Here is a 27,753-nt window from a genome sequence, read left to right as displayed (position 1 = left end):
TTTAGATTTTTTGATGAGTCTAGCTCTTTACAACAGTTTATAATTATTTACTGCTTAATTATAATTATTAATCTTAAAGGAAAGCATTTGCAACTCTTCCTGTTCCTCATCTTTGTCTCATATTCCCAGAAAAGTATTGATTTATTGTTGACACTGCTGAATGTCTTGTTTGTCAGATAACTGGAAGAGGTTGATTGACTTTCTGTAAATACTAGGAAATGGTCATTGCTAACCCTCATGTTAACTGTATTCCTGCAGTTACTTTCAGTTGATAGTTTTAAAATTAAAGTGTGATGCTACCACTGTTTTGATTTTATTTATTGCCTTGGAACAGATTTATTCCATGCAATACATTGAAGCCTCTCTTAACGCTTTCAATCACAGCCTCAACATTCTGTCAAGTTGAACCTGTGGGAAGATGGTTTGAAGCTTTTGTTAAGAGGAGAAACAGAAATGCTTCTGCCTCTTTTCAGGAACTGGAGGATAAGAAAGAGTTATCAGAGGAATCAGAAGATGAAGAATTGCAGTTAGAAGAGTTCCCCATGCTGAAAACACTTGACCCCAAAGACTGGAAGGTATTTAATATCTAAACCTTGTTCACGCAGATGCTTTGTAAGACATAGGCAATTTCTCTATTTTCCATCATTAAATCATGTTTTAGGATGCTCCAACAAAATAATCATCGAGCACCTGTTTATTGTTAAGCCCTGAGTGGGATGGCATTAGCCTTAGGTTGCTGTCTCTGCTGGAGAAATCCAGAAAGGCTTCACAGAAAAGATAATGTTTGAGTGGTCTTAAATGGGTGAATGGCAGTTGATGAAGCAGAGAAGGGAGAAAAGATGTTCTGGGCAGAAAGATTAGATACGCAGCAACACAAAGGAATAAAGCACACATGCTGCCTCTTGGGGATTATGAAGGGTAGAGTGGCACACTTGAGGGGGTGGTGGTGAGAAATTAGCCTGACACAGAGTCTGGACGGAACTCTATAATGTCCTTGTTATGTCACACGAAGGAAGAAGTTCTTATTTTTGAGGCAGTAAGACACCTTTGAAAGTTTCTAAGCTACTTTTAGAAAAGTAATTCTCCTGGCAGTACAGAAACTTGCTTGAAAAGGGAGGGCAGGTGGAGAGGAAAGGAACAGTTTGCTGTTACGGGGCCAGAGCAGTAATCCAAGCCTGTGAATGAATGCTTGATGCTTGAACTAAATTTGTAGACTGGTTTTGAGGAAGAGGGGACAGAGTCCCTTTTTTTGCTAGATAGATGTGACAGGTCTTGGTGACCTTGGCTGCGCCACCCAGGCGTAGGGGATGTGTTTGGAAACCGTCTGATCATCCCAGCCTGAGTCACCTGCTAGACTGAGGTCACCAACACAGGGTGGCAGGAAGAGGAAGTTTGTGGGGAGCGCAGTCTTGTGTTAAGGTTTAATTCTGTCAGAATTGAGGTTCTGGTAACAGCAGTGAAGTCTGTCTAGTGGATGGTTAGAAGTTGGTCTGTGTCTCTGAAAAGAGGTTAGAGCCAAAAACTTGTATAAGTCATTGGCCCATAGATGGCTGTGGGAACTGAATGATGTCAGCCAAGAGAAGAATAGAGACGATTAGGTATAACATTTAACTAGGCATGACCATTATACTTAAGCATTTGTGCCATGGAATTAGGGTGCCTGAATTCAAATCTGGTTTTGCCCAGTTAATGTGCTGGGACCTTGAGAAAGTTACTAGATCTCTCTGTACCTCATTTCCTTTACTGGTACAGTGAGATTGCTAACAGCTCAAAGGATTATAGTGAGGATTAATGAAATTATACATACAAAGCCTTTCACTTAGTGCTTGGGCACATGGCAAATGGTAAACAAAGAGTAGATAATAATTCCTATCTCATAGGTGTTGTGAGGGTTAAAAGAGGAATGGTGTGCATGTAAAACACCTAGAAGAATAAATAAGTGCTCAGAGAGTGTTAGCCGATTCTCCTCCTATGAGCAGTTTTAAAAGAAAAGAATTAAGCATTAAGGAGCATGGTTATCTAGGGGATGGGCAGAGGAGGGAAAACAGCAAGGGATACTAACAGGGGTCGAAGAAGTGGAGAGAAAGCAAAGAAAAACACACGTGTTAGTTCAGCGCAGGTTTATTGAACATCAGGTACTATACTCTTCCAGAAGCTAAGGGAGGAGGAGGAAGTCTCAAGAATGGAAAAACAGTCACCAGTGTCAGTGCTTTGGAGAGAGGTCAGTCACGTAACGTAAATAATGATAAAAAGCCGCTGGGTTTGGCAAATGAAGTGTAGGGACTACCTTGAAAGCAGATCTAGTACAGCGGTTGGGATGGCAAGAGATTGCAGTGGGGAGGTAGCGATCTTAGTATAAAATACTCTTTCAAAGCTAGGTCGTAGAGAAAATGAGAGAAAATAGTAACTTGAGGGAAAGGCACGGTCGGGAATGTTGAGACTACAGGAGAGAAAAGCAAAGAAGAGTGGAGAAGGTTTTTGGCATAGAAAGGAGCAGATGGCATTGGAACAAGGCTCCAGGGTTCATACATTCATTCATTTAACTGTTTAATTCAACAAATTTGGATCAAACACCTGCAAAGGGTGTGTCACACACTGGGTGTCGCTGAACAAGACCGTACGGTGCTCCCACAGAGCATATGCCAGTGAGGAGACAGGAAACAACCAGGAACACGGCACTAAGTGGAAGGCAAAGAAGTAGAACAGGGTGATGGGTCAAGTTGAGTGGATGCTTCAGGTGGAGTAGACAGGGGAACCTGTGCAGTTGACATTTTAGATGAACCTGAATGATATGCAGGTATCAGGGGCAGTGATGTTCCAGACAGAGTCGATGCAGGGGCAGAAGTTTAGAATGTGCCAGGAACTGACAGAAGGCAAGTGGCTGGAACACAGTGAATGGGGGAGGGGGGAGGAAGAGAAGTCAGTGGAAGCCGCTAGAGAGTTTGAAGCACTGACAATATTTCAGTACTTTGGGGGAACCAAAAAAAGAAGCAGAGAAGGGGAGGGAAGGTTGTCCCCTTTTAAATAAGGTGATGACATTTAAGCCGAGACTGAAGGATGAGCGATGGCAGCCACGTGAAGAGTGGGGGAAGAATGTGCCTGGCTGAGGCAGCATGAGGACCCGGGAGCAAGAGCTCTGCATCTTCCCTGAGCTGAAAAGCTGTCTGGTATTTGGAAAGAGGGGAAGAAGGTGGAGGGTGACAGGCCAGGAAGTTTGAGAGACAGGGGTGCTCTGCATCTGGAGCTCAGAGGTCCAAGCTAGAGTGAGCTGGGGAGTCGTGAGCATTTACAGGACACTTACCATCTTCTAGTCCTGGCATTGCATCAGATCACCTTGGACCAAAGTATTAGAGAGAGGCAGAGAGAAACCCCAGGACTGAGCTTTGTAAAGGGCATTGAGAAGCTGGTCACATGGCTGGAAAAAGCTACTGGAAGGTGGGAGGAGAACAGTGGGTTCAGTGAAACTAAAGGAAGATAATGTTTCCCAAAAAAGGAGTCAGCTGTGCTGCCACTGGGCGTTGAAGCCAAGCGAAGGCAGCTGGATGATCTTGGATTTGGCTGCTGGAAGTTGTTCCTAAAGCGATCAGTTTCATAGCACCTGGGGTGGGAATCGGCAGAGCAGAACCACTTTGGTGTGTTTCAAAAACTGAATGCTAGAGGGGGTAAAAAAATATGTGGACAGTTTTTTCAAGAAGTTTAAGTTTGATGAGCAGCAAAGAAATGGAAAAGGGGTCATGGAAGGGTCCTAAAGATAAAAGATAACAGCATCTTTTTATGCTGATGAAAATAATCCAGTTGAAATTTAGGAGACAACTGACAGATGCTGGCATTGCAGAGATAGAGAGCAGATGGCATTCAGAACCAAGAGAGGGATGGAAAAATCTCAGTAGGACAGGTTTGGTCCGTGGTGAGGGGAAGGAAAAAGATGCATGGGTGCAGGTGAAGCGGCAGAAAGATGCTGGGATTTGAGTACGATAATTTACATTTTTTTTCATTAAGCTGGAGACAGGGCTGTTGATGAGAAGATAGAGAAGGGTCTGTGAGGTTTGAGGAAAGACTAGAGGGCAGAGGTATGTAATAATAATAATCTTAGGAAGTGGAAAAGCAAACCAGCTGGAACAAAGTGGGATTGCCAGGGGCCCATCCATATGGAGTTTGCCATCCTGAATTTAAAAGAAAACCTAGTACCCCTATTTGACCGTTTTCTCCCATGTTTTAGGCCCTCAACTCCCATTCCTCTCCACTCATTCTAAACATTACTAGATACACCCTGTTAGCTCCATAAGCTTCACTCAGGTGCTACCTCAGTGTCTGCAAGGATGTCAGCCAAAGCAGAAATGAAAGCTGTGCTTCCTATCCAGAGAAGCCTCACCCCCGGTTTCTCAAAATTTCCATCCACTCTTCCTTCTTTGTCCCACACAGCTCCTGTCCTGTCAATGCCACCAGCCCAACCTGCTGGGGCTACTGTAATGCTCTTCTCAGTTTTGAAATATTCCTGGCTGTACCTTGATTTAAGGATGGCCATAGGATATTAATACATATTAAGAGAAAAAAAAGAGTTCTTTAGCCAAGTAAGTTTGAAAAATGCTGGATTTTACATATTTCTGTCTACTTTTTCTTTTTTTTAATTGCAGGAGTTCTCAGAGCCTTTGTTTTGGCTTCTAGTTACAGAAATTATCAAGAAGCCTATATACAATGGTCCACATTTCCCAAACATCCATGACCTCAGAACCCATTTTATAGGGAACATCTCACTACTATTATGAGAGTTTCACTTCAGGAAATAGCTGTTTTAGGGTGCCAACACAAGGGATGGGATATATGGCTTCATTTCAAACCTGACTTCCTTTTGGACTTCCCGTTGTGGCTCAGTAGTTAACAAATCCGACTAGGAACCATGAGGTTTCGGGTTCGATCCCTGGCCTTGCTCAGTGGGTTAAGGATCTGGCGTTGTCATGAGCTGTGGTGTAGGTTGCAGAAGTGGCTCGGATCTCCTGTTGCTGTGACTGTGGTGTACATCAGCGGCTACAGCTCCGATTTGACCCCTAGCCTGGGAATCTCCATATGCTGTGAGAGCGGCCCTAGAAAAGGCAAAAAAACAAACTTGACTTTCTCTTATGTCTTTGTCAGAACCAAGATCATTATGCAGTACTTGGACTCGGCCATGTAAGATACAAAGCTACGCAGAGACAAATTAAAGCAGCTCGTAAGTAGTTATTTTGAAATAATCAAAAATATCTGGTATAGGAAATATCATTGTTTTGAAAAGATGTGTAAAATCATAGTCTGTAGCCACTACTCTAGATTTTGCATGTGTTATATTGATTCACAATGTCCATCCACAGTCTCCTTTACCTCCAAAACCAAAGTCAGTCTCCTTAATGGACTTTCTCATTAGGGACAAGAAATCAGGAGGTGGGTGGGTATGTTTGTGATAAGAGAAAGCATATTCTTCTGGGAGTTCCCCTTGTGGCTCAGCAAGTCATAGACCTGACTAGTATCCATGAGAATGTGGGTTCAATCAGTGGCCTCAGTCAGTGGGTTAAGAATCCGGCGTGGCTTAGGCTATGGTGTAGCACAGCAGCTGCAGCTCCAATTTGACCCCTAGCTTGGGAACTTCCATGTGCCTCAGCTTCAGCCCTTAAAAAAAAAAAAATTCACCTCCCTTTGGAAGTAGACTAGCTGTGCTTAGTGGAAGTTGCCTTGTTAGGTTTTTCCATGTTCTTTTGTTATCTTAAGTCACATCTTTGTTGATAGCACCCTGTCCTGCCCAAGAAAGAGTTACCTAATGCTTCATTGTTCTGTTCATTGACAAGTTGAAAATTGGGGCAAGGGGTAGGAACTGTTGACAGCCTTCAAAGTCTTCATGGGCCTTATGAAATACCATCCCCTTAGGGCTCGAGGCTGTCCTGTCCTTTGCACTCCTGTGGATGTAATTCCCTACACACCATTCACGTCACCTGATGAGTAGAGTTTGATGACGGAGGCAAAGGTGATTAGTTTTCTGTGTTTTATCTTTGACAGCGTTCTGCCCTCAACTCTAGAGAATGGATGTTGAGGTCAGAGGAGGTAAGATTGTGGCCACATGGAAAGAGGAGTAGGGAATCAGGGCCAGTCAAAAAGAAAGTTTTGTACTTGGAGGAAGATGACTGAATAAACGAGACCTACCTCATGTTGAAAAATACCAATTGAGCTTAAGTATAGCAGATAGACTCAAAATTTTCTCATTAATGCTTGTATTCAGGAACATCACAGAAAATATTTGTTAACATGGTGATGGGATTGTGAGATTATTTTAGAGTTATTACTGGATCTCTTAAAAAGCTGGCATGATTTTAGACTAAGTATATATAATACATATGAATAGTCATTGCAATGTACATAAATACCAGGAAAATTCATTTGCCCTGGAAAACTATTTACAAAGTCTTACTATATGAAAGAAAAGCATGCAAATACCAAGTATATCTTGACACATACAAATTTGTGAAAGAATCACAAATGATTTAGAGCTATGAAAATAATTGGTGTTGGGAGTTCCTTTGTGACTCAGTGGTTAACGAAACCGACTAGGTTCCTTGAGGACTCGGGCTCAATCCCTGGCCTTGCTCAGTGGGTTTAGGATCCAGCGTTCCTGTGAGCTGCGGTGTAGGTTGCAGACACGGCTTGGATCCCTAGTTGCTGTAGCCGTGGTATAGTTTGGTGGCTACGGCTGTAATTGAACCCCTGGCCTGGGAACCTCCATGTTCCATGAGTGCAATACTAAAATAGCAAAAAAAAAAAAAAAAAAAGCTGGTGTTTTAAGGTAAAGGAACTATTTCTTTCTCTAAAGATAAAAAACAGTATAAAATTATAAAATATCCATTTGTTTCTTTAAGCCCACTTATTTTATGGGGATAATAGAAATTAATTTTTGATTATTCTGTTGCCAGAAGTTTTGTAACCCCAGTATACAGGTTATTAGCATTAAATGGAATTACGATTCACTCTCCGCCACACCTGTTGAATATTCTTAGTATTTGTTCTGAAGGAGACTGTCGTTCTCTTTTCTCTGTCACTGTAAAATTGCTACATACTGTTATCTGAAATCTAGTCTAGAAGTAAAAATGCAAAGTTATTGTTTTGAAAATCTGTAATTATTAGCACAAATCTAATCATGTAAATCTATTGACAGTTAAGATCCTTCTAGTTCTTGCATCCTATTACAAACATGCACAAGAAGGAGGTTGGGTTGTTTGGGTTTTTTTACATTTTATTTTATTAATTTTAATTAAAGTATAGTTGATATACCGTATTATTATATAAGTTACAGGTGTACAATATAGGTGATTCACAGGGTTTTTTTGTTTGTTTTTTGGCTTTTTAGGGCTGTACCCACGGCATATGAAAGTTCCCAGGCTAGGGGTCGAATTAGAGCTACAGCTGCTGGCCTACGCCACAGCCACATGCAGGATCTAAGCCACATCTGAAACCTAAACCACAGCTCACGGCAACGCCAGATCCCTGACCCACTGAACACTGAGCAAGGCCGGGTATTGAACCCACATCCTCATGGATACTGGTCTGATTTGTTTCCACTGTACCACAGTGATAACTCTGATTCACAATTATTTATTTATTTATTTATTTTTTTTTTTTTGCTATTTAGGTCTGCCCACTCTGCATATGGAAGTTCCCAGGCTAGGGGTCCAGTTGGAGCTGTAGCCGCTGGCCTACACCACAGCCACAGCAACACAGAATCCAAACTGCATTTGTATCCTACACCACAGCCCATAGAAACACCAGATCCTTAACCCTGAGCGAGGCCAGGGGTCGAACCTGCATCCTCATGGATCCTAGTTAGGTTTGTTACTGCTGAGCCACGTGGGAACTTCTCAGTTTTGTTCTTGAAGAAAGATTGCCATACTGGTAAATGATGTGTGTAGGTTTATTCTTTGCATGGAAATAAAGTCTGTGGTGATTGGAGTTTTCTAAATTTAATAATTTTAGCTTAGAATACTTCTCATGTTTTAAACAAAAACTGTTTTATATTATGCCCCTTAAAAATTGGAAGTCATAGGGTTTCTTTTGTGGCTCAAGGATCAGGTTAACGATCTGGTATTGTCACTGCAGCAGTTCGGGTTTGATCCCTGGCTCAGGAACATATGCATGCTGCAAGTGCAGCCAAAAAAAAAATTGGAATCATAGAAATTTTTTGTAATTATAATGGAAAAGAATCTGAAAAAATATGTATGTATATATAACTGAATCACTTTGCTATACACCTGAACCTAACACAATATGGTATATCAACAATACTTCAATTAAAAAACATAGAGACTTTTTATAATAATAGCAGTGTGCTTATACAATAAAAACCCATTTGTGAATGTACCCTTAAAACACCCCAAAAAATGTCTTTGGTGGGGAAAGAAGGAGAGAGAAGTCTTTGAAATTTCAATAAACTTAGGCATTAGCTGCTCCACAGTTACCCATACATTACTTTTTCAAACCAAAACTGTTCTTTGGCCTCTTTTACCTTATTTTTAGTATTGGGTGAGATCTTTTGCCCATCCCCTAGCCCTACCTCTGGGACAGAGTGTAGGAGGGTCTCAGGACCCCCTACATGAATGTACCTGAATGACTAAAGATGATTAGGTGGAAAGTCAATGAAGAAAAAACAGTTTAGCATAAAAGGAGACTATCCCACAAAAACCAGATATCTCCTGTCTCAGACTTTATCATAAGGTTCAAAAGAAAACTCATTTCATGAGTCCATGTTGTCAGTGAAATATGGAGACTCTCTACTGGATGGTGGCCTAGGCTTTGTAGAGGGAGGCTAACAAAATGCCTAGAATGTCCTGAAAACAGAAGAGCAGCATTTAGAATTACAAAGGCTGACATACATTTAAAAAAGCATGGAAAAGCAGAGGACAGCCTTGAGGAATGTTCTCAAGATTCAGAAGGAAAGAATAAAGAGATGCCAGATCTCACAACATGAGAATACTTTGTAGGCATGTGACTTAGGCTTTTATCACTCTGCACACATTTTAGAGGAGAACAAGGTAATTTCAACTGAGCTTCGCAGAATCTACTTCTCCAGCAGGGGAGGAGGAGTGTCACCAAAAGACACTGTGGCTCCTCCATCCCTCCACCCCTCAGCCTGGGCCATGGGAGGAACCTGTGCTGCATTCCTGCAGTGCCCTACAGTGGTGGGGTCCATTATCACACCTCTCAACTGTCCAGGATGACATGATTATTTTTCCTGGCTACTTAGCTTCCAAGTCTGACTCTGAGATCCTGTAAAGCTGCCCAATAACCTTTAATAAATTCCTCTTCTGCTTAAACCAGCTAGAAAGTGAAAATGTTAGTGGAGAAACTGATAATACACTTGACTATAAGAAAAATCTTAGAACTCAAAACCAAGTATATTTGGTCTACTTGCTGATCCCTTGCAGTATATGTAGATATCACTAAATATGCCCATAAAAGGATTTATACAAAAATATTCATAGCAGCCCTATTCACAGTATCCAGAAAATGGAAACCACCCATGTGTTCCTCAGGAGGATGATGTTTAAGCAAAGTGCTGTATATTCATACAATGGAATAGTACTCAGCAGTTTTAAAACATTACTGATACAAGATGGTGAATCTCAAAACATGTTGAAAACAATAAGTCAGATACGATGACGTACTCTTTCAATCCTTTTTCATGAACTTTAAGAACATGCAAACATTATCTGTACTGACAAATCAGGAGGCTGTCCCGGGTGGTAGGAGGTGGGAGTTGACTGGGAAAAGGGTACAAGAGAACTCTGTGAGGGATGGGAATAGTCTGTTATTTTCTTTTAAGGGGTGGTTAAACAAGTATATACAATTGTCAAAACTTACTGAACTGGATACTTAAAATCTAAGCATTTTTTTATTTTATTTTTTGTCTTTTTAGGGCTGCACCCACAGCAGCCCTAAAAGTTCCCAGGCTAGGGGTAGAATCAGAGCTGCAGCCACCAGCCTACACCACAGCCACAGCAACACAGGAGCTGAGCTTCATCTTCAACCTACACCACAGCTCACAGCAATAACGGATCCTTAATCCACTGAGTAAGGCTAGGGGTCAAACCTGTGTCCTGATAGATACTAAGCATATTCGTTTCCACTGAGCCGCAACGGAAACTAACATTTTATTTAAATTTTCTTTCAATAGAGTAGAGGTGATTAAACAAACCAGAAAAAGAAAAATCACTTGGGAAATTAAATGTAATTTTTTTGGCCTAGACAGAAACAAAAATTGTTTTGATAGATTGTTTTTGTGAAAGAAGGATTGCTACCTATCAAAACATGAGGAATGGTAGCTAGAGCTGTACCATCAGTAAGTTCTTTGCTTTCAGCTAGTATGTTACTTTTGTTTTGTTTTGTTTTTGCTTTATAGGGCTGTACCTGCAGCATATGGAAGTTCCCAGGCTAGAGGTCTAATCGGATCTGCAGCTACCGGTCTACCCTAGAGCTACAGCAACTTGGGATCCGAGCCACATCTGCAACCTACACCACAGCTCATAGCAACACCAGATCCTTAACCCACTGAGCAAGGCCAGGGATTGAACCCACATCCTCACGGATACTAGTCGGATTCGTTTCCAGTGTGCCATAATGGGAACTCCTGTATTAACCTTTTTTAAAAGAGGGAAGAATGGACATTCAATTCAAATAGCATTAAGGGAGTTCCCGATATGGCACAGTGGTTTCAGAATCTGACTGCAGCACCTCCAGTCACTGTGGAGGTACAGATTCTATCCGTGGCCCAGTGCAGTGGGTTAAAGGATCTGGCATTGCAGCGGCTGTGGCTCAGATTCAGCCCCTAGCCTGGGAACTTCCATATGCTTCAAGTGCTGCCATAAAAAGAAAAAAAAAAAAAAAAAAAAAGAAGAATAGCACTAAGGAAGATGGGAAGATGGAGGAAAAAAATAGATAAAACAATATCTTAAAATAGATTTATAAGAAAAAACAATGAAATACAGAAAGGATGAAAACAATTATAGAAGATATTTTTAACTGAGACCACTGTTCAATGAATTGGAAGATTTTTGTAAACTTGGCTTTTTTGGAATTGAAAAAATTTAATTATTTTCTAAAAATGCTTTAGGCCTAGATGCTTTCTTTAGGTGATTTTTTTTTTTTCAAATGTTTAGGAAATTGAAAGCTCTTATGCTGAACATAAGCTGTTTTTGGGACACTTCATTTGTGCTGTTACTGTAATCCTAGTATGAAAACCTGGCACTGAAAGACAAAACTATGGAGACAGAAGTTCATAGTTGTTAGGGGTTGGGGGGTCGGGGGGGGGGGATCAATAAGTGGAGCTCAGGATTTTTAGGGCAGTGAAAACATTTTATATTACAATGGATACATGTCTTAAACATTTATCCAAACCCACAGAACTTATCTGGTAAGAGTGAAAACCATGGCCGTTGGATAATTATGATGTGTCAGTGTAGGTCCACCAGTTGTAATAAGAGGGCTGCCCTGGTGGGGATGTTGATAATGAGGGGCAAGGCGGGGAAGGAGGCTGCAGATGTGTGGGGGCAGAGGGATTGGAGAGCTCTTAATCCTTGCAGTTTTGTTGTGCACCTAAAACTACTCAATTAAATTTTTTAAAATCTGCAAAGAGCTTTTTAAAAAAACTACAGATATCATCTATGAATGCAATACCAAAAAAACAAAAAACAACACCCAACTAAAATAATAGCAAATTGAGTTTAACAATACATTAAAAGAATAGTGCCCATGGACAAGATTTCTTTTAGGAAATATATTAACAAAATTAAATCTATAGATAGTTTACGTAATACTGTTATATCAATGCCATGCCTTAAGAAGAAAGTGAGAGTACACATCATAGAATTTTGTTGTTGCGCTCTTGGCACGTGAAAGTTCCTAGGCCAGGAATCAAACTTGCCATGACCTGACAATGCTAGGGCCTTAACCTGCTGTGCCACCAGGGAATTCCCATGTAATACATTTTAATATCCACTTCTTTTTTGAGATATAAATCTTTGAAAAGAAATGAAGTTAATCCACTGCTCGGGTGAGTATTTAAGACTCACAGCCAACAAACTTTTAACCATGTTACATTAGTGACATTACCATTAAAACCCATGGAGGGGAGGGGGATTTCCTGTTGTGGCTCAGCAGAAACTAATCTGACTAGTATCCTTGAGGATGCAGGTTTAATCCTTAGCCTTGCTCAGTGAGTTAAGGATCCTGCGTTTGCAGACACAGCTCGGATCCCACATTGCTGTGGCTGTGGCATAGGCCAGCGGCTACAACTCCGATTCAACCCCTAGCCTGGGAACCTCCATATGCCTCAGGTGCGGCCCTAAAAAGACAAAAACAAAACAAAACCCATGGGGGAAACTTACCTGTGCATTACTTTTATGCTATTTGGGAGTTTGGGTCAGTGAATTAAAATATCAGATGGGAGATAATTCTTAGAAAGAAGCAAAAAACATATTTGTAGGTAATAGAGGATCTGCCTAAAAACCCAAAGACTTGAGTCAAGAAACCAGATACTAGAAAAATACACAAAAATAATACACAGTTTTGGGAGGGTACCACCAAATATATTAGAGAGCTATAGCTGTTTTTTTATTGTATGAAATAATTTTTAAAAAATTTTAAAGTATAGTTGATTGTTGTGCTTAACAACAAAGTGGCTCAGCCCACGTACGCACTCTCTATGTATATATCTATACATACATTCTTTTTTTTATATGCTTTTCTGTCATGGTCCATAGTCATTTTAAAAATAATTCTGGGGCATCAATAGGTAACCAGAAATAGACCCTAGTAGAATTTACTCTGATAAAGAAGGCATTACAAATTAGTGGAAAAGAGAAGGATTACTGGATGATGTTAGGACTTTATTTTATTTCATTAACTAAGCTTTTTGATTCTGACCATAGAAAATAATAAAGTTAATAAAGTAGAAACCTATCAGATTTTTGTAGGATGAAGGACCTTCTATGGTATAAGTACTGGAATAAACTATGAAGGAAATGATCAGTAAATAGGAATTAAAACAATGTTTTTTAAAAATACAAAAATGATCACAGCAGTTGGGAAAATCTTTGGCATTAAGCACGAGGAATCAGGAGAGCTGGTCAGGCTGCCTGTGTCAGGGCCCAGCTTGGGCTGGACTTTGGACAGGTTGCCAAGAGCTTAAGTAAGTGGTTATTTAACCTCTCTGTGCCTCCTTTCCTCATCTGTAAAATGAAGAAAAGAGTACTTTCCTCATAGAGTTATTGAGAAGATTAACTGGTCGGTCACACTGGCATATATTAAATGCTCAATTAGCCATTATTTATTGTAAAGTGACAACACAAGCTGAGAAGAAAAATACTAAAAAAAACTAAATAAGAGAAACAACCAAAAAATTTATTGAGCACCAGTGATAATCATATTTGTTTGTTTATTTATTTAGGCCCTCCCCATGGCATATGGAAGTTCCCAGGCTTGAATCATAGCTGCAGCTGCCTGCCTATGCCACAGTCTCACCAGATCCAAGCTGCATCCACGACCTACATACACCTCAGCTCATAGCACCGCTGGAGCCCTAACCCTCTGAGTGAAGCCAGGGATCAAACCCGCATCCTCATAGATACTAGTCAGGTTCTTAACCCACTGAGCCACAATGGGCACTCCAGGCATGTTTTAAATAGTTGGGTCCAGTGCCGGTGAGGCTGTGGTATAACTTTTAGAAAGGGGCTTGTTCCTCCATTTTCACTCACTAACTTCCTTTGGTAAATACATCCTAAGAAGAAAGAGTCCTACATGCGGAAAACTACTTTTCCACAAAATGATTCAAATTAATGTAACTTACAATGGTGGAGAAATTGGAAGCAGTCTAAATCCAGCAGTGGAGTTCCCATCGTGGCTTACTGGTAATGAACCTGACTAGGATCCTGAGGATGCGGGTTCAATCCATGGCTTCACTCATTTGGATAGGGATCTGGCATTGCCGTGAGCTGTTGTGCAGGTCTCAGAAGCGGCTCAGATCCCATGTTGCTATGACTGTGGTGTGGGCTGGTAGCTGTAGCTCCTCTTTGACTCCTAGCCTGGGAACTTCCATATGCCACAGGTGCAGCCCTAAAAAAGCAAAAAAAAAAAAAGCAAAAATAAATAAATACCCAGCAGTAGAGAAGTAAATTATGATAAATCTACTTGAAACACTCTGTTAAGTAGTCATTAAAATTTTTTTGAAGAGTTTGCAACAGCATGGAAAATGGAACTGCTATGAAGTTGAAACAATCAGAATTTAAATTGGTGTATATGATTTTACCTACGTTTTTAAAAGCCTGCGCTTAATGGAAAAAAGACTGTGGAAATACACCAAAATATTAACAATCACTATCTTTTGGTGCTGGCACTTTGGCAAGTTCTTAAAATAATTTTTTCAGTTTTTCTGTAATTTCTGTTTAATAAGCATATATTTTACTGTAGGAGAAAATATCTTTTAGCTAGTGTTAGGCTTTTAGAAATGGCTCCATTTAACTCATGTTTGTTTTTAGTTTTGATGCCTAAAAGGACAAGTTATCTGAACCTGACTTATTTTGTAGATAAAGCAATGGTTTTAAAACATCACCCAGACAAACGGAAAGCAGCTGGTGAACCAATAAAAGAAGGAGATAATGACTACTTCACTTGTATAACTAAAGGTAAGAAAATGCTTTGGAGTCAGGAATTTCTTAGTGAAGATAATTAATTAATGGGATTGGATTTCCTGTGTGTTCGGTAGTTCACTTATACCATAACATTACTAGGTAATGTCTGGTTATTTCTGGTGCTCTTCCCCCAGAGCCTCACTACCCAAAGTGAGGTTCTCCAAAACAGCAGCATCAGCAACACCTGGCAGCTTATCAGAAATGCAGAAGCTCAGTCCCTGCCCCAGACCTACTGAATCGGAATCTGCATTGTAACAAGATCCCCAAGGTGATTCTTATGAGAAGCTCATCCTAGAGTTAATTCATAAAGGTGTTATGCTTAATAATGAAAATACAAGCTCTTTTTCCATTTCAGACACTTTGTGGGACACTTTTGTTTGTTTATATCAAGAAGTTGAGTTCGCGTTGTGACTCAGCAGGTTAAGAACCTGACTAGTATCCATGAGGATGCAGGCTTGGTCCCTGGCTTCGATCAGTGGGTTAAGGATCTGGCACAGCTGCAAGCTGTGACCTAGGTCATAGACATGGCTCGGATCTTTCATTGCCGTGGCTGTGGCGTCGGCTGGTGACTGCAGCTCAGTGATTTGACCTCTAGCCTGTGAACTTCCATATGACGCAGGTGTGGCCTTAGAAGAAGAGGGGGAAAGAATAAATAAATCAAGAAACTGATTCTAGGCGTTCCCTGATGTGTCAGAGGGTTAGGGATCTGACATTGCTACTGCTGTCATGCAGGTTCGGTCCCTGGAACTTCTGCATGCCAAGGTCAGGGCCAGAAAGAAAAAGTTGATTCTGAGTTAGGAACTGACTGTCAATGGCTGTCGATTTACATGGCCACACCTCATTAAGCAAATTAATAGAGGTAACAACCATTTCTAAATGCTTCCTTAAAAGTGATTTTACGTTTTGATACGAATTTTTAAAAAATTGTTTACACATCTTTTAAACTTATTCTTTATTGGCCCATTCTTAAACAGTGCTCAGGATGCCAAAGATCCTTCTGTCTTTGCAACCTTGGGATCTAACAGTTTTCTGGCTATTTCTTTTTCCTCAGAATCCTGCTTTCTTAGAGGTTGAGTGTTTATTGTTTTGTCATTTGCCTTCTAGAAGAGGTGTGTCAAGAAGTTAAGTCAGTTGTATCGTGGTTCCCATCGTGGCTCAGTGGTTAATGAATCTGACTAGGAACCTTGAGGTTGCAGGTTGATCCCTGGCCTTGCTCAGGGGGTTAAGGATCCTGCATTGCTGTGGCTGTGGTGTAGGCCAGCAGCTACAGCTCCGATCAGCAACACCTGGCTTAGACCCTTAGCCTAGGACCCTCCATATGCCAAGGGTGCGGCCCTAGAAAAGACAAAAAAAAAAAAAGTCCATTTGTATCTGAAGAGCCAGAGCTATTACCTAAATCCTTCCCTCCTCACAAGCACACAAAAATTTTAAATATGAAAAATAACTTTTTTAAGGAAAAAAAATTTGAGTTGTGGTGATGTGACCTTATGATTTTTTTCCTCAGCTTATGAAATGTTATCTGACCCAGTGAAAAGACGAGCATTTAACAGTGTAGATCCTACTTTTGATAACTCAGTTCCTTCTAAAAGTGAAGCGAAGGACAATTTCTTTGAAGTGTTTTCCCCAGTGTTTGAAAGGAATTCCAGGTGAGTTCTTGTTGGCTGGCTTCTTGTGGTTCCAGGTTTCTATTTTTTTCCTCTGATAGTAGTTTTGTTTTCTTCTTCCTCCTCCATTACAGTATCGAGCCCCTCTGGTGAACTTACTGTACGGATTTATTTTGCTGTCTAAACAGAAGTTCTTCCTTTCCCTAGTGAAATTCCTTTACAACTCATGGGATGTTTTTCTTTTAAATTTCCTTTAGGGAAAGGAAGAGTGGTTGACTTAATGAAGCGTGACGCTGATACTTAGGGGACAGTAGTTCCCGTTGTTTCCTCCCCCTTTTGTGTTTCATGGGTGCACTACTACATTCGGCCCATTATCATTTAGGAAAAGCTTTCATTCTGTTTTTGAGCATCTGATTTTCATAAGGTTCTCTGACAGGATGATATATATTTAAGATTAAAGCATATGTAATTTCATTAAACTCAGTTTTTAAAGAGAGTACCAATAATTACAGTTTTTTTCATTCCACCTGCAATGGAAGGTTTCCTTAAAGCACATCTTGGCTGCATATTGGAATCGCTTGGAGAGCTTGCACAGTTCCTGATGTCTCGGTTCCCCCTGGGGAGTTGGTGATTTAATTGTGATTCTTTATTATTTTTTTTCATTTACTTTATTATTATTATTATTATTATTTTTGCTTTTTAGGACCACACCTGTGGCATATGGACGTTTCCAGGCTAGGAGTTGAATTGGAGCTACAGCTGCCATCCTACACCACAGCCACAGCAACTCAGGATCTGAGCCGTGACTGTGACTTACACCGCAGCTCACAGCAACACCAATCCTGAACCCACTAAGCAAGGCCAGGGGTTGAACCTATGCCCTCATGGACACTAGCTGGGTTCGTTACTGCTGAGCCACGATGGCACCTCTCTAATTGTGATTCTAATTTAATTGGCATGGAATGCCTATAAATTTTTCGATGCTCCCAGTTGATTCTAATGGCCAGGTTAAGTTTGGGAAGCACCTTGATTAGCGGTTTGATGCAGCCTAGTGTCTCATCCACCTTTTCTCTTCAGATTTATTTTGTGATAGGACTGAGGGTGGTAAAAATTATATGTATTATATTTTTTGGCGGAATGGTTTTATGGAGTAGAAAAACATGGGTCTGTAGCAGTCTCAGGATCCTTTCAGAGATGGTGGGTGAAGTGCTGAACCTCCAAGTCTGACTCTTAGGGGAAGGTGGTGGCCACGAGGGGTAGAAATCTGTTTCCTTTGTGAGTATTCACATTTTTCACAAGGCTAGGCCTGCAAGTTGTTTCTGTACTGACTGTTAGTCCTGACTAAATAAGCTTGAAAAGGAAGCTAAAGGTTTTTTTTTTTTTGTCTGGCCAGCCTGGCAGCTGCTTCAACCCTGTAATTTACAGACCTGAAGATAACCTGATGCTTAGGACACTGTTCCATTGTTTTCTCCCCCACTGAGGCCCCCCTTTTATTGTACCTGCATTGTTCAGCAAAGCTCTGTCTCTTAGTCATAGAGGAAGTAGGTGAAGGGAGATTGTAGGGGGTTAGTTTTAAACTGTTGTTTTTAATAAATAAGCTTGTTGAACTCTTTTGCAGAATGTTTTTTAATATTTCAGGTGGTCAAATAAAAAAAATGTCCCTAAACTTGGTGATATGAACTCATCATTTGAAGATGTAGATGCATTTTATTCTTTCTGGTGAGTGAATACACTGTTTCTAGGATGCTTTCATTTTTTAAGAAGAAAAGTATTCACTAAGTACTTGACTGACAATTATAAAAAAAGTAGTTGAGAAATGGGAAGATTGCAGAACCTTCACTGAACAAAAGCAGTCTGTTCAGAAATTTAAAAGATTTTCACAGGCTGTATTATCTCCTATGTAACATTTAGGCTTTCATGATTATTTTTCAGTCTGTGTTCTATTAATCAGATTTGTCAGTATCAAGCACACTATAGCAGTAAAAACTGAAAATCTAGGAGTCAATTGAATTCAATAAAAAATAAATTTTCCGAGTTCCTGTAGCGGCTCAGCAGTTAAGGAACCCCACTAGTATCCATGAAGATGCCGTTTCCATCCCTGGCATTGCTCAGTGGTTAAGGCTCTGGCATTGCTGTGAGCGGTGGTGTAGGTCACAGATGCAGCTCGGCTCAGATCCCATGTTGCTGTGGCTGTGGCATGGGCCACCAGCTGTAGCTTCGATGCCACCCCTAGCCTGGGAACTTCCATATGCTGCAGGTGTGGCCCTAAAAAGACCAAAAAACAATTTTTTTTTTCATGTAGCTATCTTTTTTATTTTTAAGGGCCGCACCCGAGGCATATGGAGATTCCCAGGCTAGGGGTCTAATGAGAGCTACAGCCGCCGGCCTACGCCACAGCCACAGCAATGCTGGATCCAAGCCACGTCTGTGACCTACACCACAGCTCACGGCAATACCAGATCCTTAACCCACTGAGCAGGGTTAGGGATCAAACCCATAATGTCATGGTTCCTAGTTGGATTCATTTCCACTGTGCCACGATGGGAACTGCCTTCATGTAGCTATCTTTTAAAGTACTTGAGTACATGACGAGGAAGTCACTGTCTTTATAACTAATTTTTAATGAACTGTTCAATTTCCATTTTTATGTGTGCTATATTTTCTCATTAAGTACTGGTAAATATGAAAACATAAAATCACTGTAAGACAAAAATGATAAAATCTGGCTCTTTTATCAGTTGTAGTTCCTCTTACTTTCAGAGGATACAAACCGGATAAAGTAACTACTAGGTTACCCTTAAGACTGACACACTAGTGTAGGTGAAGGCAGGGAAGAATTTAACAAGTCCCAGGCAAGAGAGAAATCTGGTATTAAGAGGAGATAGCTGGGAGGTGGGATTTAGATTTAGAGATAAATATTTTATTTATTTATCTATCTATTTATGCTTTTTAAGGCGGCACCTGCAGCCTATGGAAGTTCCCAGGCTGTGGTCGAATCAGAGCTTCAGCTGCCGGCCTCCACCAGAGCTATAGCAATGCCAGATCCGAGCCACACCTGCGACCTACACCACAGCTCACGGCAATGCTGGATCCTTAGCCCACTGATTGAGGCCAGGGATCGAACCTGCAACCTCATGGTTACTAGTTGGGTTCATTAACCGCTGAACTAGGCAGGAACTCCTGATTTAAAGATAAATATTTTAGACTTTTGTACTAAATACAATGTCATTTTTAAAAGAAGAAGAAAAAAGACTTGTGTAGTGTTAGTTCAGTACCAAAAGAGAGAGGAGGGGTCTGTTAAAGTGTCTTAAAATTGTAATTTTAAAAGGAAGATTTTTTTCATTTATTTTGGCTTGACTTTATTTTTGTTTATATTAGGTATAATTTTGATTCTTGGAGAGAATTTTCTTATTTAGATGAAGAAGAAAAAGAAAAAGCAGAATGGTATGTATATAAATCACTAATAAAAGAAGATAATCATTTGGTTCTTTGGTATTTGTGGATTTTTGTTTGTTTTAAGGACTACACATGCAGCATATGGAGCTTCCCAGGTCAGATGGGGTCAAATCCGAGCTGCAACTGCCCGCGTGCACTGCAGCCACAGCAATATGGTTCTTTGGTATTTGTGATGATATGTTTTCTTTTGCATTTTCTCTTTGTATCTGTTTTAAATGAGTTTTTTTGATATTTTGAGATCCTATCTCACAAGTAAAAATAAATGACACCACATCGGTAGATGGTTATAGTATGTTAAAGAAATTGCCATGGAAAATAATTATTAATAAAGCTCAAGTCAGCAAATTTTTTTTTTCTTTTTTATGGCCACACCTGTAGTAAATGGAAGTTTCCAGGCCAGGAGTCCAATCAGAGCTGCAGCTGCAGGCCTGCATCACAGCCACAGCAACACTGGATCTGAGCCGCATCTGCGACCTACGCCACAGCTCACAGCAACTCTGGATCCTTAACCCACTGAGTGAGGCCAAGGATCGAACCTGCATCCTCATGGAGACTTCGGGTCCTTAACCTGCTGAGTCACAATGGGAACTGCAGCAGATTTTTTTTCCTGTAAGAAATTTGTTTTAAATTCAAATATGAGCTAAATTTATTGATTTTTAAAAATTAATAGACTTAATTTTTTAGAAGTTTTAGGTTTATAGAAAAATTGAGCAGATAGTACAGAGAATTCCCATACACACAATTTCCCTTGTAATATCTTGCTTACATTAGTATACATTTCTTAGTTAATGAACAGGTATTAATACAATATTTTTCTTGTTATTGAAATACAGTTGATTTACAATGTTGTGTTTCACGTGTATAGAACAGTGATTCAAATACACACATACATATGTGTGTGTGTGTGTATATGTATATATTCTTTTTTAGATTCTTTTCCATTATAGGTTATTACAAGATACTGAGTATAGTTTTCTGTGTTATATAGTAGGTCTTTCTTGGTTATCAGTTTTATATGTAGTCGTGAGTATCAGTTAATAATTTATCCCTCCCCACCCTTTTTCTTCTTTTTTCTTCTAGTTGCTTAACTAGTTTTATTTCCATTTTCCCTGTGGAGGGAAATTCTTGTGACATGAATGTTCCCAAAAAATTAACCAAAATTAATACTAAGTACTATTACCCTTTAATTTTAATAATGATTAGCTGTCTACCTTTTCAGATATCACGTACATATAAATTTTCCTGTCATACCATCTGTAAGCAATAATTTGTCCGCAATATTTTCTGTTTTATAGTCGTGATGAAAGGAGATGGATTGAAAAACAGAACAGAGCAACAAGGGCACAGAGAAAAAAAGAAGAAATGAACAGAATAAGAACATTAGTTGGTAAATATAATCAGTAGTTTTTTGAAAGTTATTTAATTAGCTGTTAGAAATTCAAAAGATTTTAACTTTATTTCTGGTAGATAATGCATATAGCTGTGACCCAAGGATAAAAAAATTTAAGGAAGAAGAAAAAGCCAAGAAAGAAGCAGAAAAGAAAGCAAAAGCAGAGGCAAAACGGAAGGAACAAGAAGCTAAAGAAAAAGTAAGATGGCATTTGATAAAGTTGGACTTTAAATGTTCATAAAAATCTTCAATCTTCAGAATTATTTTAAAACTAATCTGGCAGAGAATTAGATATTACTTTGAATGACTCGTGACATTTGGTGTACTCATAGAAGGATCTTCTTACCAGAAAGTCTTACTGAGAAGAACATCATGTTATATAAATTTCTTAACACTATGCTTATTTCTAATACCTATTTTGCATTTCTAGTAAGTTTTTGTAGAACTTTACCGTCTGCTTTTCCTTCAGTCTTTGATAAGTCGATGTTTACCTTTTTCTAATTTATTAAAGATTTTTTTTTGAATAAGATTATAGAGCATTTAGGAGTTATAAGTTTCTTGTTAAATTATTTTATTCCCCATTATTAAAGCAAAGACAAGCTGAATTAGAAGCTGCTCGGTTAGCAAAGGAGAAAGAAGAAGAGGAGGTTAGACAACAGGCATTATTGGCAAAGAAGGAGAAAGATATCCAGAAAAAAGCCATTAAGAAGGAAAGGCAAAAACTTCGAAATTCATGCAAGGTACGTCAGACTGATTGAACAAGCATATAAGTAAATCAGATTGCTGACTAAGCCAGAAATATTTCTCAATATGCAAATATAATTAAACTGTTACACACATTTTATCTCAAAACAAATTTTTTTTGTGTTTTGCTTTTGTTTTTGTTTCTTGCTTTTTAGGGCTGCACCTGTGGCATATGGAGGTTCCCAGGCTAGGGGTCCAGTTGGAGCTGCAGCTGCTCGCCTACACCACAGCCACAGCATTGCAGGATCTGAGCTGCATCTGCGGTGTGCACCACAGCCCACAGCAACGCTGGATCCCTGACCCACTGAGCAAGGCCAGGGATTCAACTCTTATCCTCATGGATACTGGATTCCTTTCTGCTGCGCCACAATGGGAACGCCCCAAACAAATGTTTTCAAATGCACTTTTTAAAATTTGACATGTAGATTGAGTATGCAACTCTGATAGGGTTCGTTTTTGTTGTCTTTGGGGTTTTTTTGGTTTTGCCTTTTAGGGCTGCACCCAAGGGATATGGAGGTTCCCGGGCTAGGGGTCCAGTTGGAGCTGAAGCTGCCAGCCTATGCCAGAGCCACAGCAACGCCAGATCCGAGCCTCGTCTGCAACCTACACCACAGCTCACAGCAACGCCGGATCCTTAACCCACTGAATGAGGCCAGGGATCGAACCTGCATCCTCATGGATCCTAGTTGGGTTCGTTAACCTCTGAGCCACAACGGGAACTCCTGTTTTTGTTTTTAACTATCTTGCCATTTTTCAAACCTAAAAAAAGAAGCTGCTTACTGTTTTAGTACTTGCTGCATATTCAGAGCTCCTTGATTATCTCAATGTCATTTTATATAGTTGGTTTATTCAAATTAGGATCTAAATAAAATCAATACAAGTACTTTTCAATTCTTGTTCATCCAGGAACATCATGATGTTTCCTAAGCATAATCTTTAGTAAGTTTTTGCAGATGCATGCTGTTTCTTAACACACTATCTTTTCCTCTAATTTACATTTAAAATGTCCCAGTAAATTGTATAGTTTGGCACACACTAGAAAGGGATTTCAGTTTGAGTCATATATAGAATTTCTTGGGTCTTAAGTGGTTGTGTGAGGAATCATTTTTTTATAACATCCAGAGGTCTTCTGCACCGTCGCCTGTTTGTTTTTGGCTCCTCCTTCCATTTGGTAGTGCTTCTGTCATGCTGGCTGGCCAAGGAGAGCCCTGAAAAGTGCCATGGAAAGTCGTCAGGAGGCCGGTTGTTCAACTTAAGAACCTTTTGAGAACGACATGCTTTGTAATTGTGGATATGCTCTTGAGTGCCAGTAGATGTAAGATGAAAATGTTTATGTTTACACTTCTAGACCTGGAATCACTTTTCTGACAATGAAGCCGAACGCGTTAAAATGATGGAAGAAGTGGAAAAACTTTGTGATCGGCTTGAACTATCAAGGTATTAACTATAGAGCTGCTATCCTGAAGTCTTCCAGTGGGCTTAGGATAAAGTTTCACCCCCTTTTTTCCTTTAAGCTTACAGTGCTTGAATGAAACACTCACATCATCTACAAAAGAAGTAGGAAAGGCTGCTCTGGAAAAACAGGTAATAGGAAAACATCACTTCTACCTGCATTTAGCATTTAATTCTGCTTTAGTACTGTTTTCATAGTATTTCCCTGCCTGCCATGTAACTATAGGGACAGTTTCTCACTTTGCTTTGTGTGTATTTAAGTGTATATGATTATTAACATATGTAGTTTTTTTGATTTACACCTTAATCAGTTTTTTTCAAAATTATTTTTAGAAAAAAAAAGCTATTCACTCTTGAACATTTTTGTAGGATAATATTTAGAAACCAAAAGAGATTTTTATTCTATCTAGTCTACACATTTTATTTTACAGATGAGGAAACAGGCCCAGAAATCCAGTTTAGAGCAACAAGTGTTAGTACCTGTAGAGCACTGAGCCTGGGCGATTTGGAGAAATACCTAATACTGTTGTTACCATCAAGGAGTTCGAAAAGTTAAGCTAAATAGAAAAGCCTTAAGGACCAAAAGGTAGAGGATTTTTGGCAAATGCTATAGTTTAGACGGGAAGTTCCAACATCAGGTTGAGGCAGCCAGCAAGGCTGAACTATTAGGTACAGGTTGGAGTAGAAAGTTAGGGGGGGAGTGGAAGATGAAGTTGGTTAGGAAGAGTAAAGCCAAATTAAGCAGGCTTTTAGTACCACGATGACCGTTTCCATTACCACGGGTCTTTGAGTAGCACAGGTGTGCTTTTAATCTGGCATTTGTAGGCAGGATGCACTGGATCAGTGTTAAGTGACTAGTCACTGCAAAGCCTTGGGACTATGAGTGATGATGAGCATCTGAAATCTTTGGGCCTTGGTGACTGGTTCTAAGGAATTGAAGTGGGGACATGAGTCAGAGATGACTCCAAAATATCAGCTGACAGAAGCAACAGCAAGTAAAAGTTTTCTTTTTTCCATGTGTGCATGTTTGAAGATGATACTGGAAGTGACAACATAAAGGGTAGAACTTGAAGATAAAACAGAGGCCACTTTGCTGTGTTTTTACCTTGTTATAGAGAATAAATGAGGTTATCTGTGGAAGAATGGGGGTGAGCTTTGCAGTGGCCTTGTGGGTTTAAAACCTGCTGATTATAGACTTGGCAGGTGGTGTCCAAGGCAAGTAGAGGAATACAGGGTAGGTCAGGCCAAGGCTGCTTCTTGGTTCCTCGAGCACAACCTTTGCAGAATCTAGGCAACCTGGAAGCCAGAGTGAGGAAAAGCTGATTCTGGTTTGGGGGTTGGCCTGGGGGGACTGTAGGGTCCTAGAGAACCACAGAGCCCTAGCCAGAAAGGGTGTGTTAGAGTAGTAAGATGCTTTAAGTCCCTGACTTACCTCTGGTATTTGTGTAGATAGAAGAAATAAATGAGCAAATTAGAAAAGAGAAAGAGGAAGCTGAGGCTCGTATGCGACAAGCATCTAAGAATGCAGAGAAATCAACTGGCGGAGGTGGAAATGGCAGTAAACACTGGTCAGAAGATGATCTGCAATTACTGATTAAAGCTGTGAACCTCTTCCCTGCTGGAACAAATTCAAGGTATTGGCTTTTAAAATTTATTTTATATTTTGTATTTTTAAGGGCTGCACCAGCAGCATATGGAAATTCCCAGACTAGGGGGTCCATTCAGAGCTGCAGTTGCCAGCCTACACCACAGCCACATCCAGGTGAGATCTGAGCTGTATCTGCAACCTACACCACAGCTTACGGCAATGCTGGATCCTTAACCCACTGAGCGAGGTCAGGGATCAAACCCGAGTCCTCATGGATACTAGTCGGGTTCATTACTGCTGAGCCTCAATGGGAACTCCAAGGTTTTGGTTTTAATGAAACTTCTCTTCACATCCTGGAGCCTAGGGATAATGGAGACAAGCATTCAAATAGCAGCATGTTACAGAACACCCACCCTTACATGCATATCCATACATAAAGCAGGATGCTTTTCAGTTTCTTGGGAAATTAAGGGTCATGAGACATAAATCTTGACTGACATGTTGGCTTATTCCATCGTGGCTCACACTAGACACTAGGTTTTGTGTTGTATAGTTTGTCTTAATTCTTCTTTGTTGCTTTCTGCCTCAAACTGGAGCTTACTGCAAAGTCTAAGTTGAGAACTCAGAGAAGCCTTGGAGATACAGCCTCCCTCATTCTGTAGATGAGAAAGCTAAAGTCTCTGTCTTCAGAATGATTTATCTCCCTAATATGTGTCCAAATGGCAGTATACGCAAATGTGTGCTTTTATTTGTTGCTTTTTACACAGAATTTTTAAGGTTTCGTATACACTTGAAACCAAAATTATATGCATAGTCATTGATTTAAACATGTAAAAAGCAAAAATCATAGTCCAGGAAATTGTAATAATTAGTCCATCAATTTAGAGCTAATTCTGTAGATATTGTAGCTAACACTTCATTAAAAATGTGGGATCGTTCTGGTTTTTGTTTTTTCTTTTTATCGGTTCCTTTAGGTGGGAAGTTATTGCTAATTACATGAACATACATTCTTCTTCTGGAGTCAAGAGAACTGCCAAAGATGTTATTGGCAAAGCAAAGAGTCTTCAAAAACTTGGTGAGTTAGTTTTGCCAAATCAGTTCCTTTGCTCTCTTGAATATGTATTTTAAAATAATCTATGCAATTTAATAGAAGACTAAATGAGATGATCTGTATTAAAATTTTTTTTTTCACTTCTCAGACCCTCATCAAAAAGATGACATAAACAAAAAAGCTTTTGATAAGTTTAAAAAAGAACACGGTGTGGTGCCTCAAGCAGACAATGCAACACCTTCAGAACGATTTGAAGGTAATGAAAATTCTGTTTTTCTGTGAGTAGAAAATGTTAGCCATGTATGCATATCATGTGAGAATATACAAGATCCAGGGTCTCATCCAGCTAAGTTTTGTAACTAAGGAACTAGGTTTATGAAAAATCTTAAATGACTTGTGATTGTTTTTGAACTCAACAGCCCAACTGTATATTTTAAATCTGATTTAAAAAACAGAATTCTGATAAGTATAATGTTAGGTTGTGAGACTAGAAATAGAAGGCATTTATTTCCTTCTGTGCTTAAAAAAGTCTTTGAGGTATTTTCCTGAGATTTGAGGTCTCTCAAGTTTTTTTTCCTTATTAATCCTTAGAGGTATATATGGGAGTTCTCTTGTGGTGCAGAGGATTAAGAATCTGGCATTGGCACTGCTCTGGCTCTGGTTGCTGCTATGGCACAGGTTCAGTCCCTAGCCTGAGAACTTCCACTTGCTGTGGGCATGACCAAAAAAAAGGCATATATATGTGTTTAATCTCAATGTGTTTAAGACTGCACATCACAGATTCAAATTGGCACTTACCAAGATATCTGTGCACCAAAAGACTCATCTGGGGAAGTGGGCCAAGATAAACTTCTGTCAAAAATTAGGATATGGAGGAGTTCCCATCGTGGCACAGTGGAAACAAATCTGACTAGGTACCATGAGGTTGCAGGTTCAATTCCTGGCCTCACTCAGTGGGCTAAAGATCCAGCGTTGCCATGAGCGTGGTGTAAGTTGCAGACATGGCTTGGATCCAGTGTGGCTGTGGCTGTGGTGTAGGGCGGCAGCTATAGCTCCAATTTTACCCCTAGCCTGGGAACTTCCATATGCCATGGGTGTGGCCCCAAAAAGAAAAAAAAAAAATTCAAATAAAAACATTTTTTAAACAGGTCCATGCACAGATTTTACCCCCTGGACAACAGAGGAACAGAAGCTTTTGGAACAAGCTTTGAAAACGTACCCAGTAAATACACCTGAAAGATGGGAAAAAATAGCAGAAGCAGTGCCCGGCAGGACAAAGAAGGACTGCATGAAGCGATATAAGGTTGTAGATCTTTAGTTTACAGATTTCGTATCATTTAAGTTACATTTTGTGCTTATTTCAATACCACAGTAGTCTGGGGCCGTTATTAGAAATAACCAACCTTAGAAACTTTTTAGTTCTGGTAGTTAGTAAAAAAAAAAAAAAATCAACCTTTTCAGTACAGATTTATCCAGTTTGAGTGTTTTTCATATTTATACTAAACACTGGAAATGTCTGCACATTCTGTTAACTTCTTAGTTTAAATAACATCTTTCTCCTTTCCTAGGAACTTGTTGAGATGGTAAAAGCAAAGAAAGCTGCTCAAGAGCAAGTGCTGAATGCAAGTAGAGCCAAGAAATGACTTATGACAATCTTTGTTGTGTGTGCATTTTTATAATAAAACTGAAAATACTGTATAAATTTTCATTCTTAAAATTATACTTTACTGTACAAAGTTTTCATTCTTAAAATTACACTTAGTGTGTTGTTC

The 27,753-nt window shown here is 39.7% G+C and overlaps 1 protein-coding gene across 2 annotated transcripts in view; it reads left to right on the top strand.

Moving 5' to 3' along the window:
* Nucleotides 1-27,683, top strand: part of DNAJC2 (DnaJ heat shock protein family (Hsp40) member C2) — a 29,596-nt gene extending 1,913 nt beyond the window's left edge. Inside the window, exons 2-17 of one of the 2 annotated variants that reach the window (XM_005667717.4) lie at nucleotides 474-575; nucleotides 5,131-5,206; nucleotides 14,592-14,690; nucleotides 16,201-16,342; nucleotides 17,939-18,019; nucleotides 19,679-19,744; nucleotides 21,052-21,143; nucleotides 21,224-21,345; nucleotides 21,737-21,886; nucleotides 23,239-23,327; nucleotides 23,405-23,474; nucleotides 24,792-24,976; nucleotides 25,905-26,005; nucleotides 26,130-26,237; nucleotides 27,130-27,284; nucleotides 27,550-27,683. In XM_005667717.4, coding sequence (XP_005667774.1) covers nucleotides 543-575; nucleotides 5,131-5,206; nucleotides 14,592-14,690; nucleotides 16,201-16,342; nucleotides 17,939-18,019; nucleotides 19,679-19,744; nucleotides 21,052-21,143; nucleotides 21,224-21,345; nucleotides 21,737-21,886; nucleotides 23,239-23,327; nucleotides 23,405-23,474; nucleotides 24,792-24,976; nucleotides 25,905-26,005; nucleotides 26,130-26,237; nucleotides 27,130-27,284; nucleotides 27,550-27,624 — 1,644 coding nt within the window. In that variant the 5' untranslated portion in view covers nucleotides 474-542 and the 3' untranslated portion in view covers nucleotides 27,625-27,683. Of the gene's footprint in view, nucleotides 1-384; nucleotides 576-5,130; nucleotides 5,207-14,591; nucleotides 14,691-16,200; nucleotides 16,343-17,938; nucleotides 18,020-19,678; nucleotides 19,745-21,051; nucleotides 21,144-21,223; nucleotides 21,346-21,736; nucleotides 21,887-23,238; nucleotides 23,328-23,404; nucleotides 23,475-24,791; nucleotides 24,977-25,904; nucleotides 26,006-26,129; nucleotides 26,238-27,129; nucleotides 27,285-27,549 lie in introns of both variants that reach the window. The other variant, XM_003130242.6, reaches the window with a different exon arrangement.
* The last annotated feature ends 70 nt before the right edge of the window (nucleotides 27,684-27,753 follow it).

This window comes from Sus scrofa, chromosome 9 (assembly GCF_054392235.1).
Source record: "Sus scrofa isolate SSC_HxYL_T2T_F1_AM1 chromosome 9, Sscrofa_HxYL_maternal_Yorkshire_Landrace_v2.0, whole genome shotgun sequence".
Taxonomy (NCBI): Eukaryota; Metazoa; Chordata; class Mammalia; order Artiodactyla; family Suidae; genus Sus; species Sus scrofa.
Note: the sequence above shows the minus strand (reverse complement) of the source record. Positions and strands in the feature narration are given on the sequence as shown.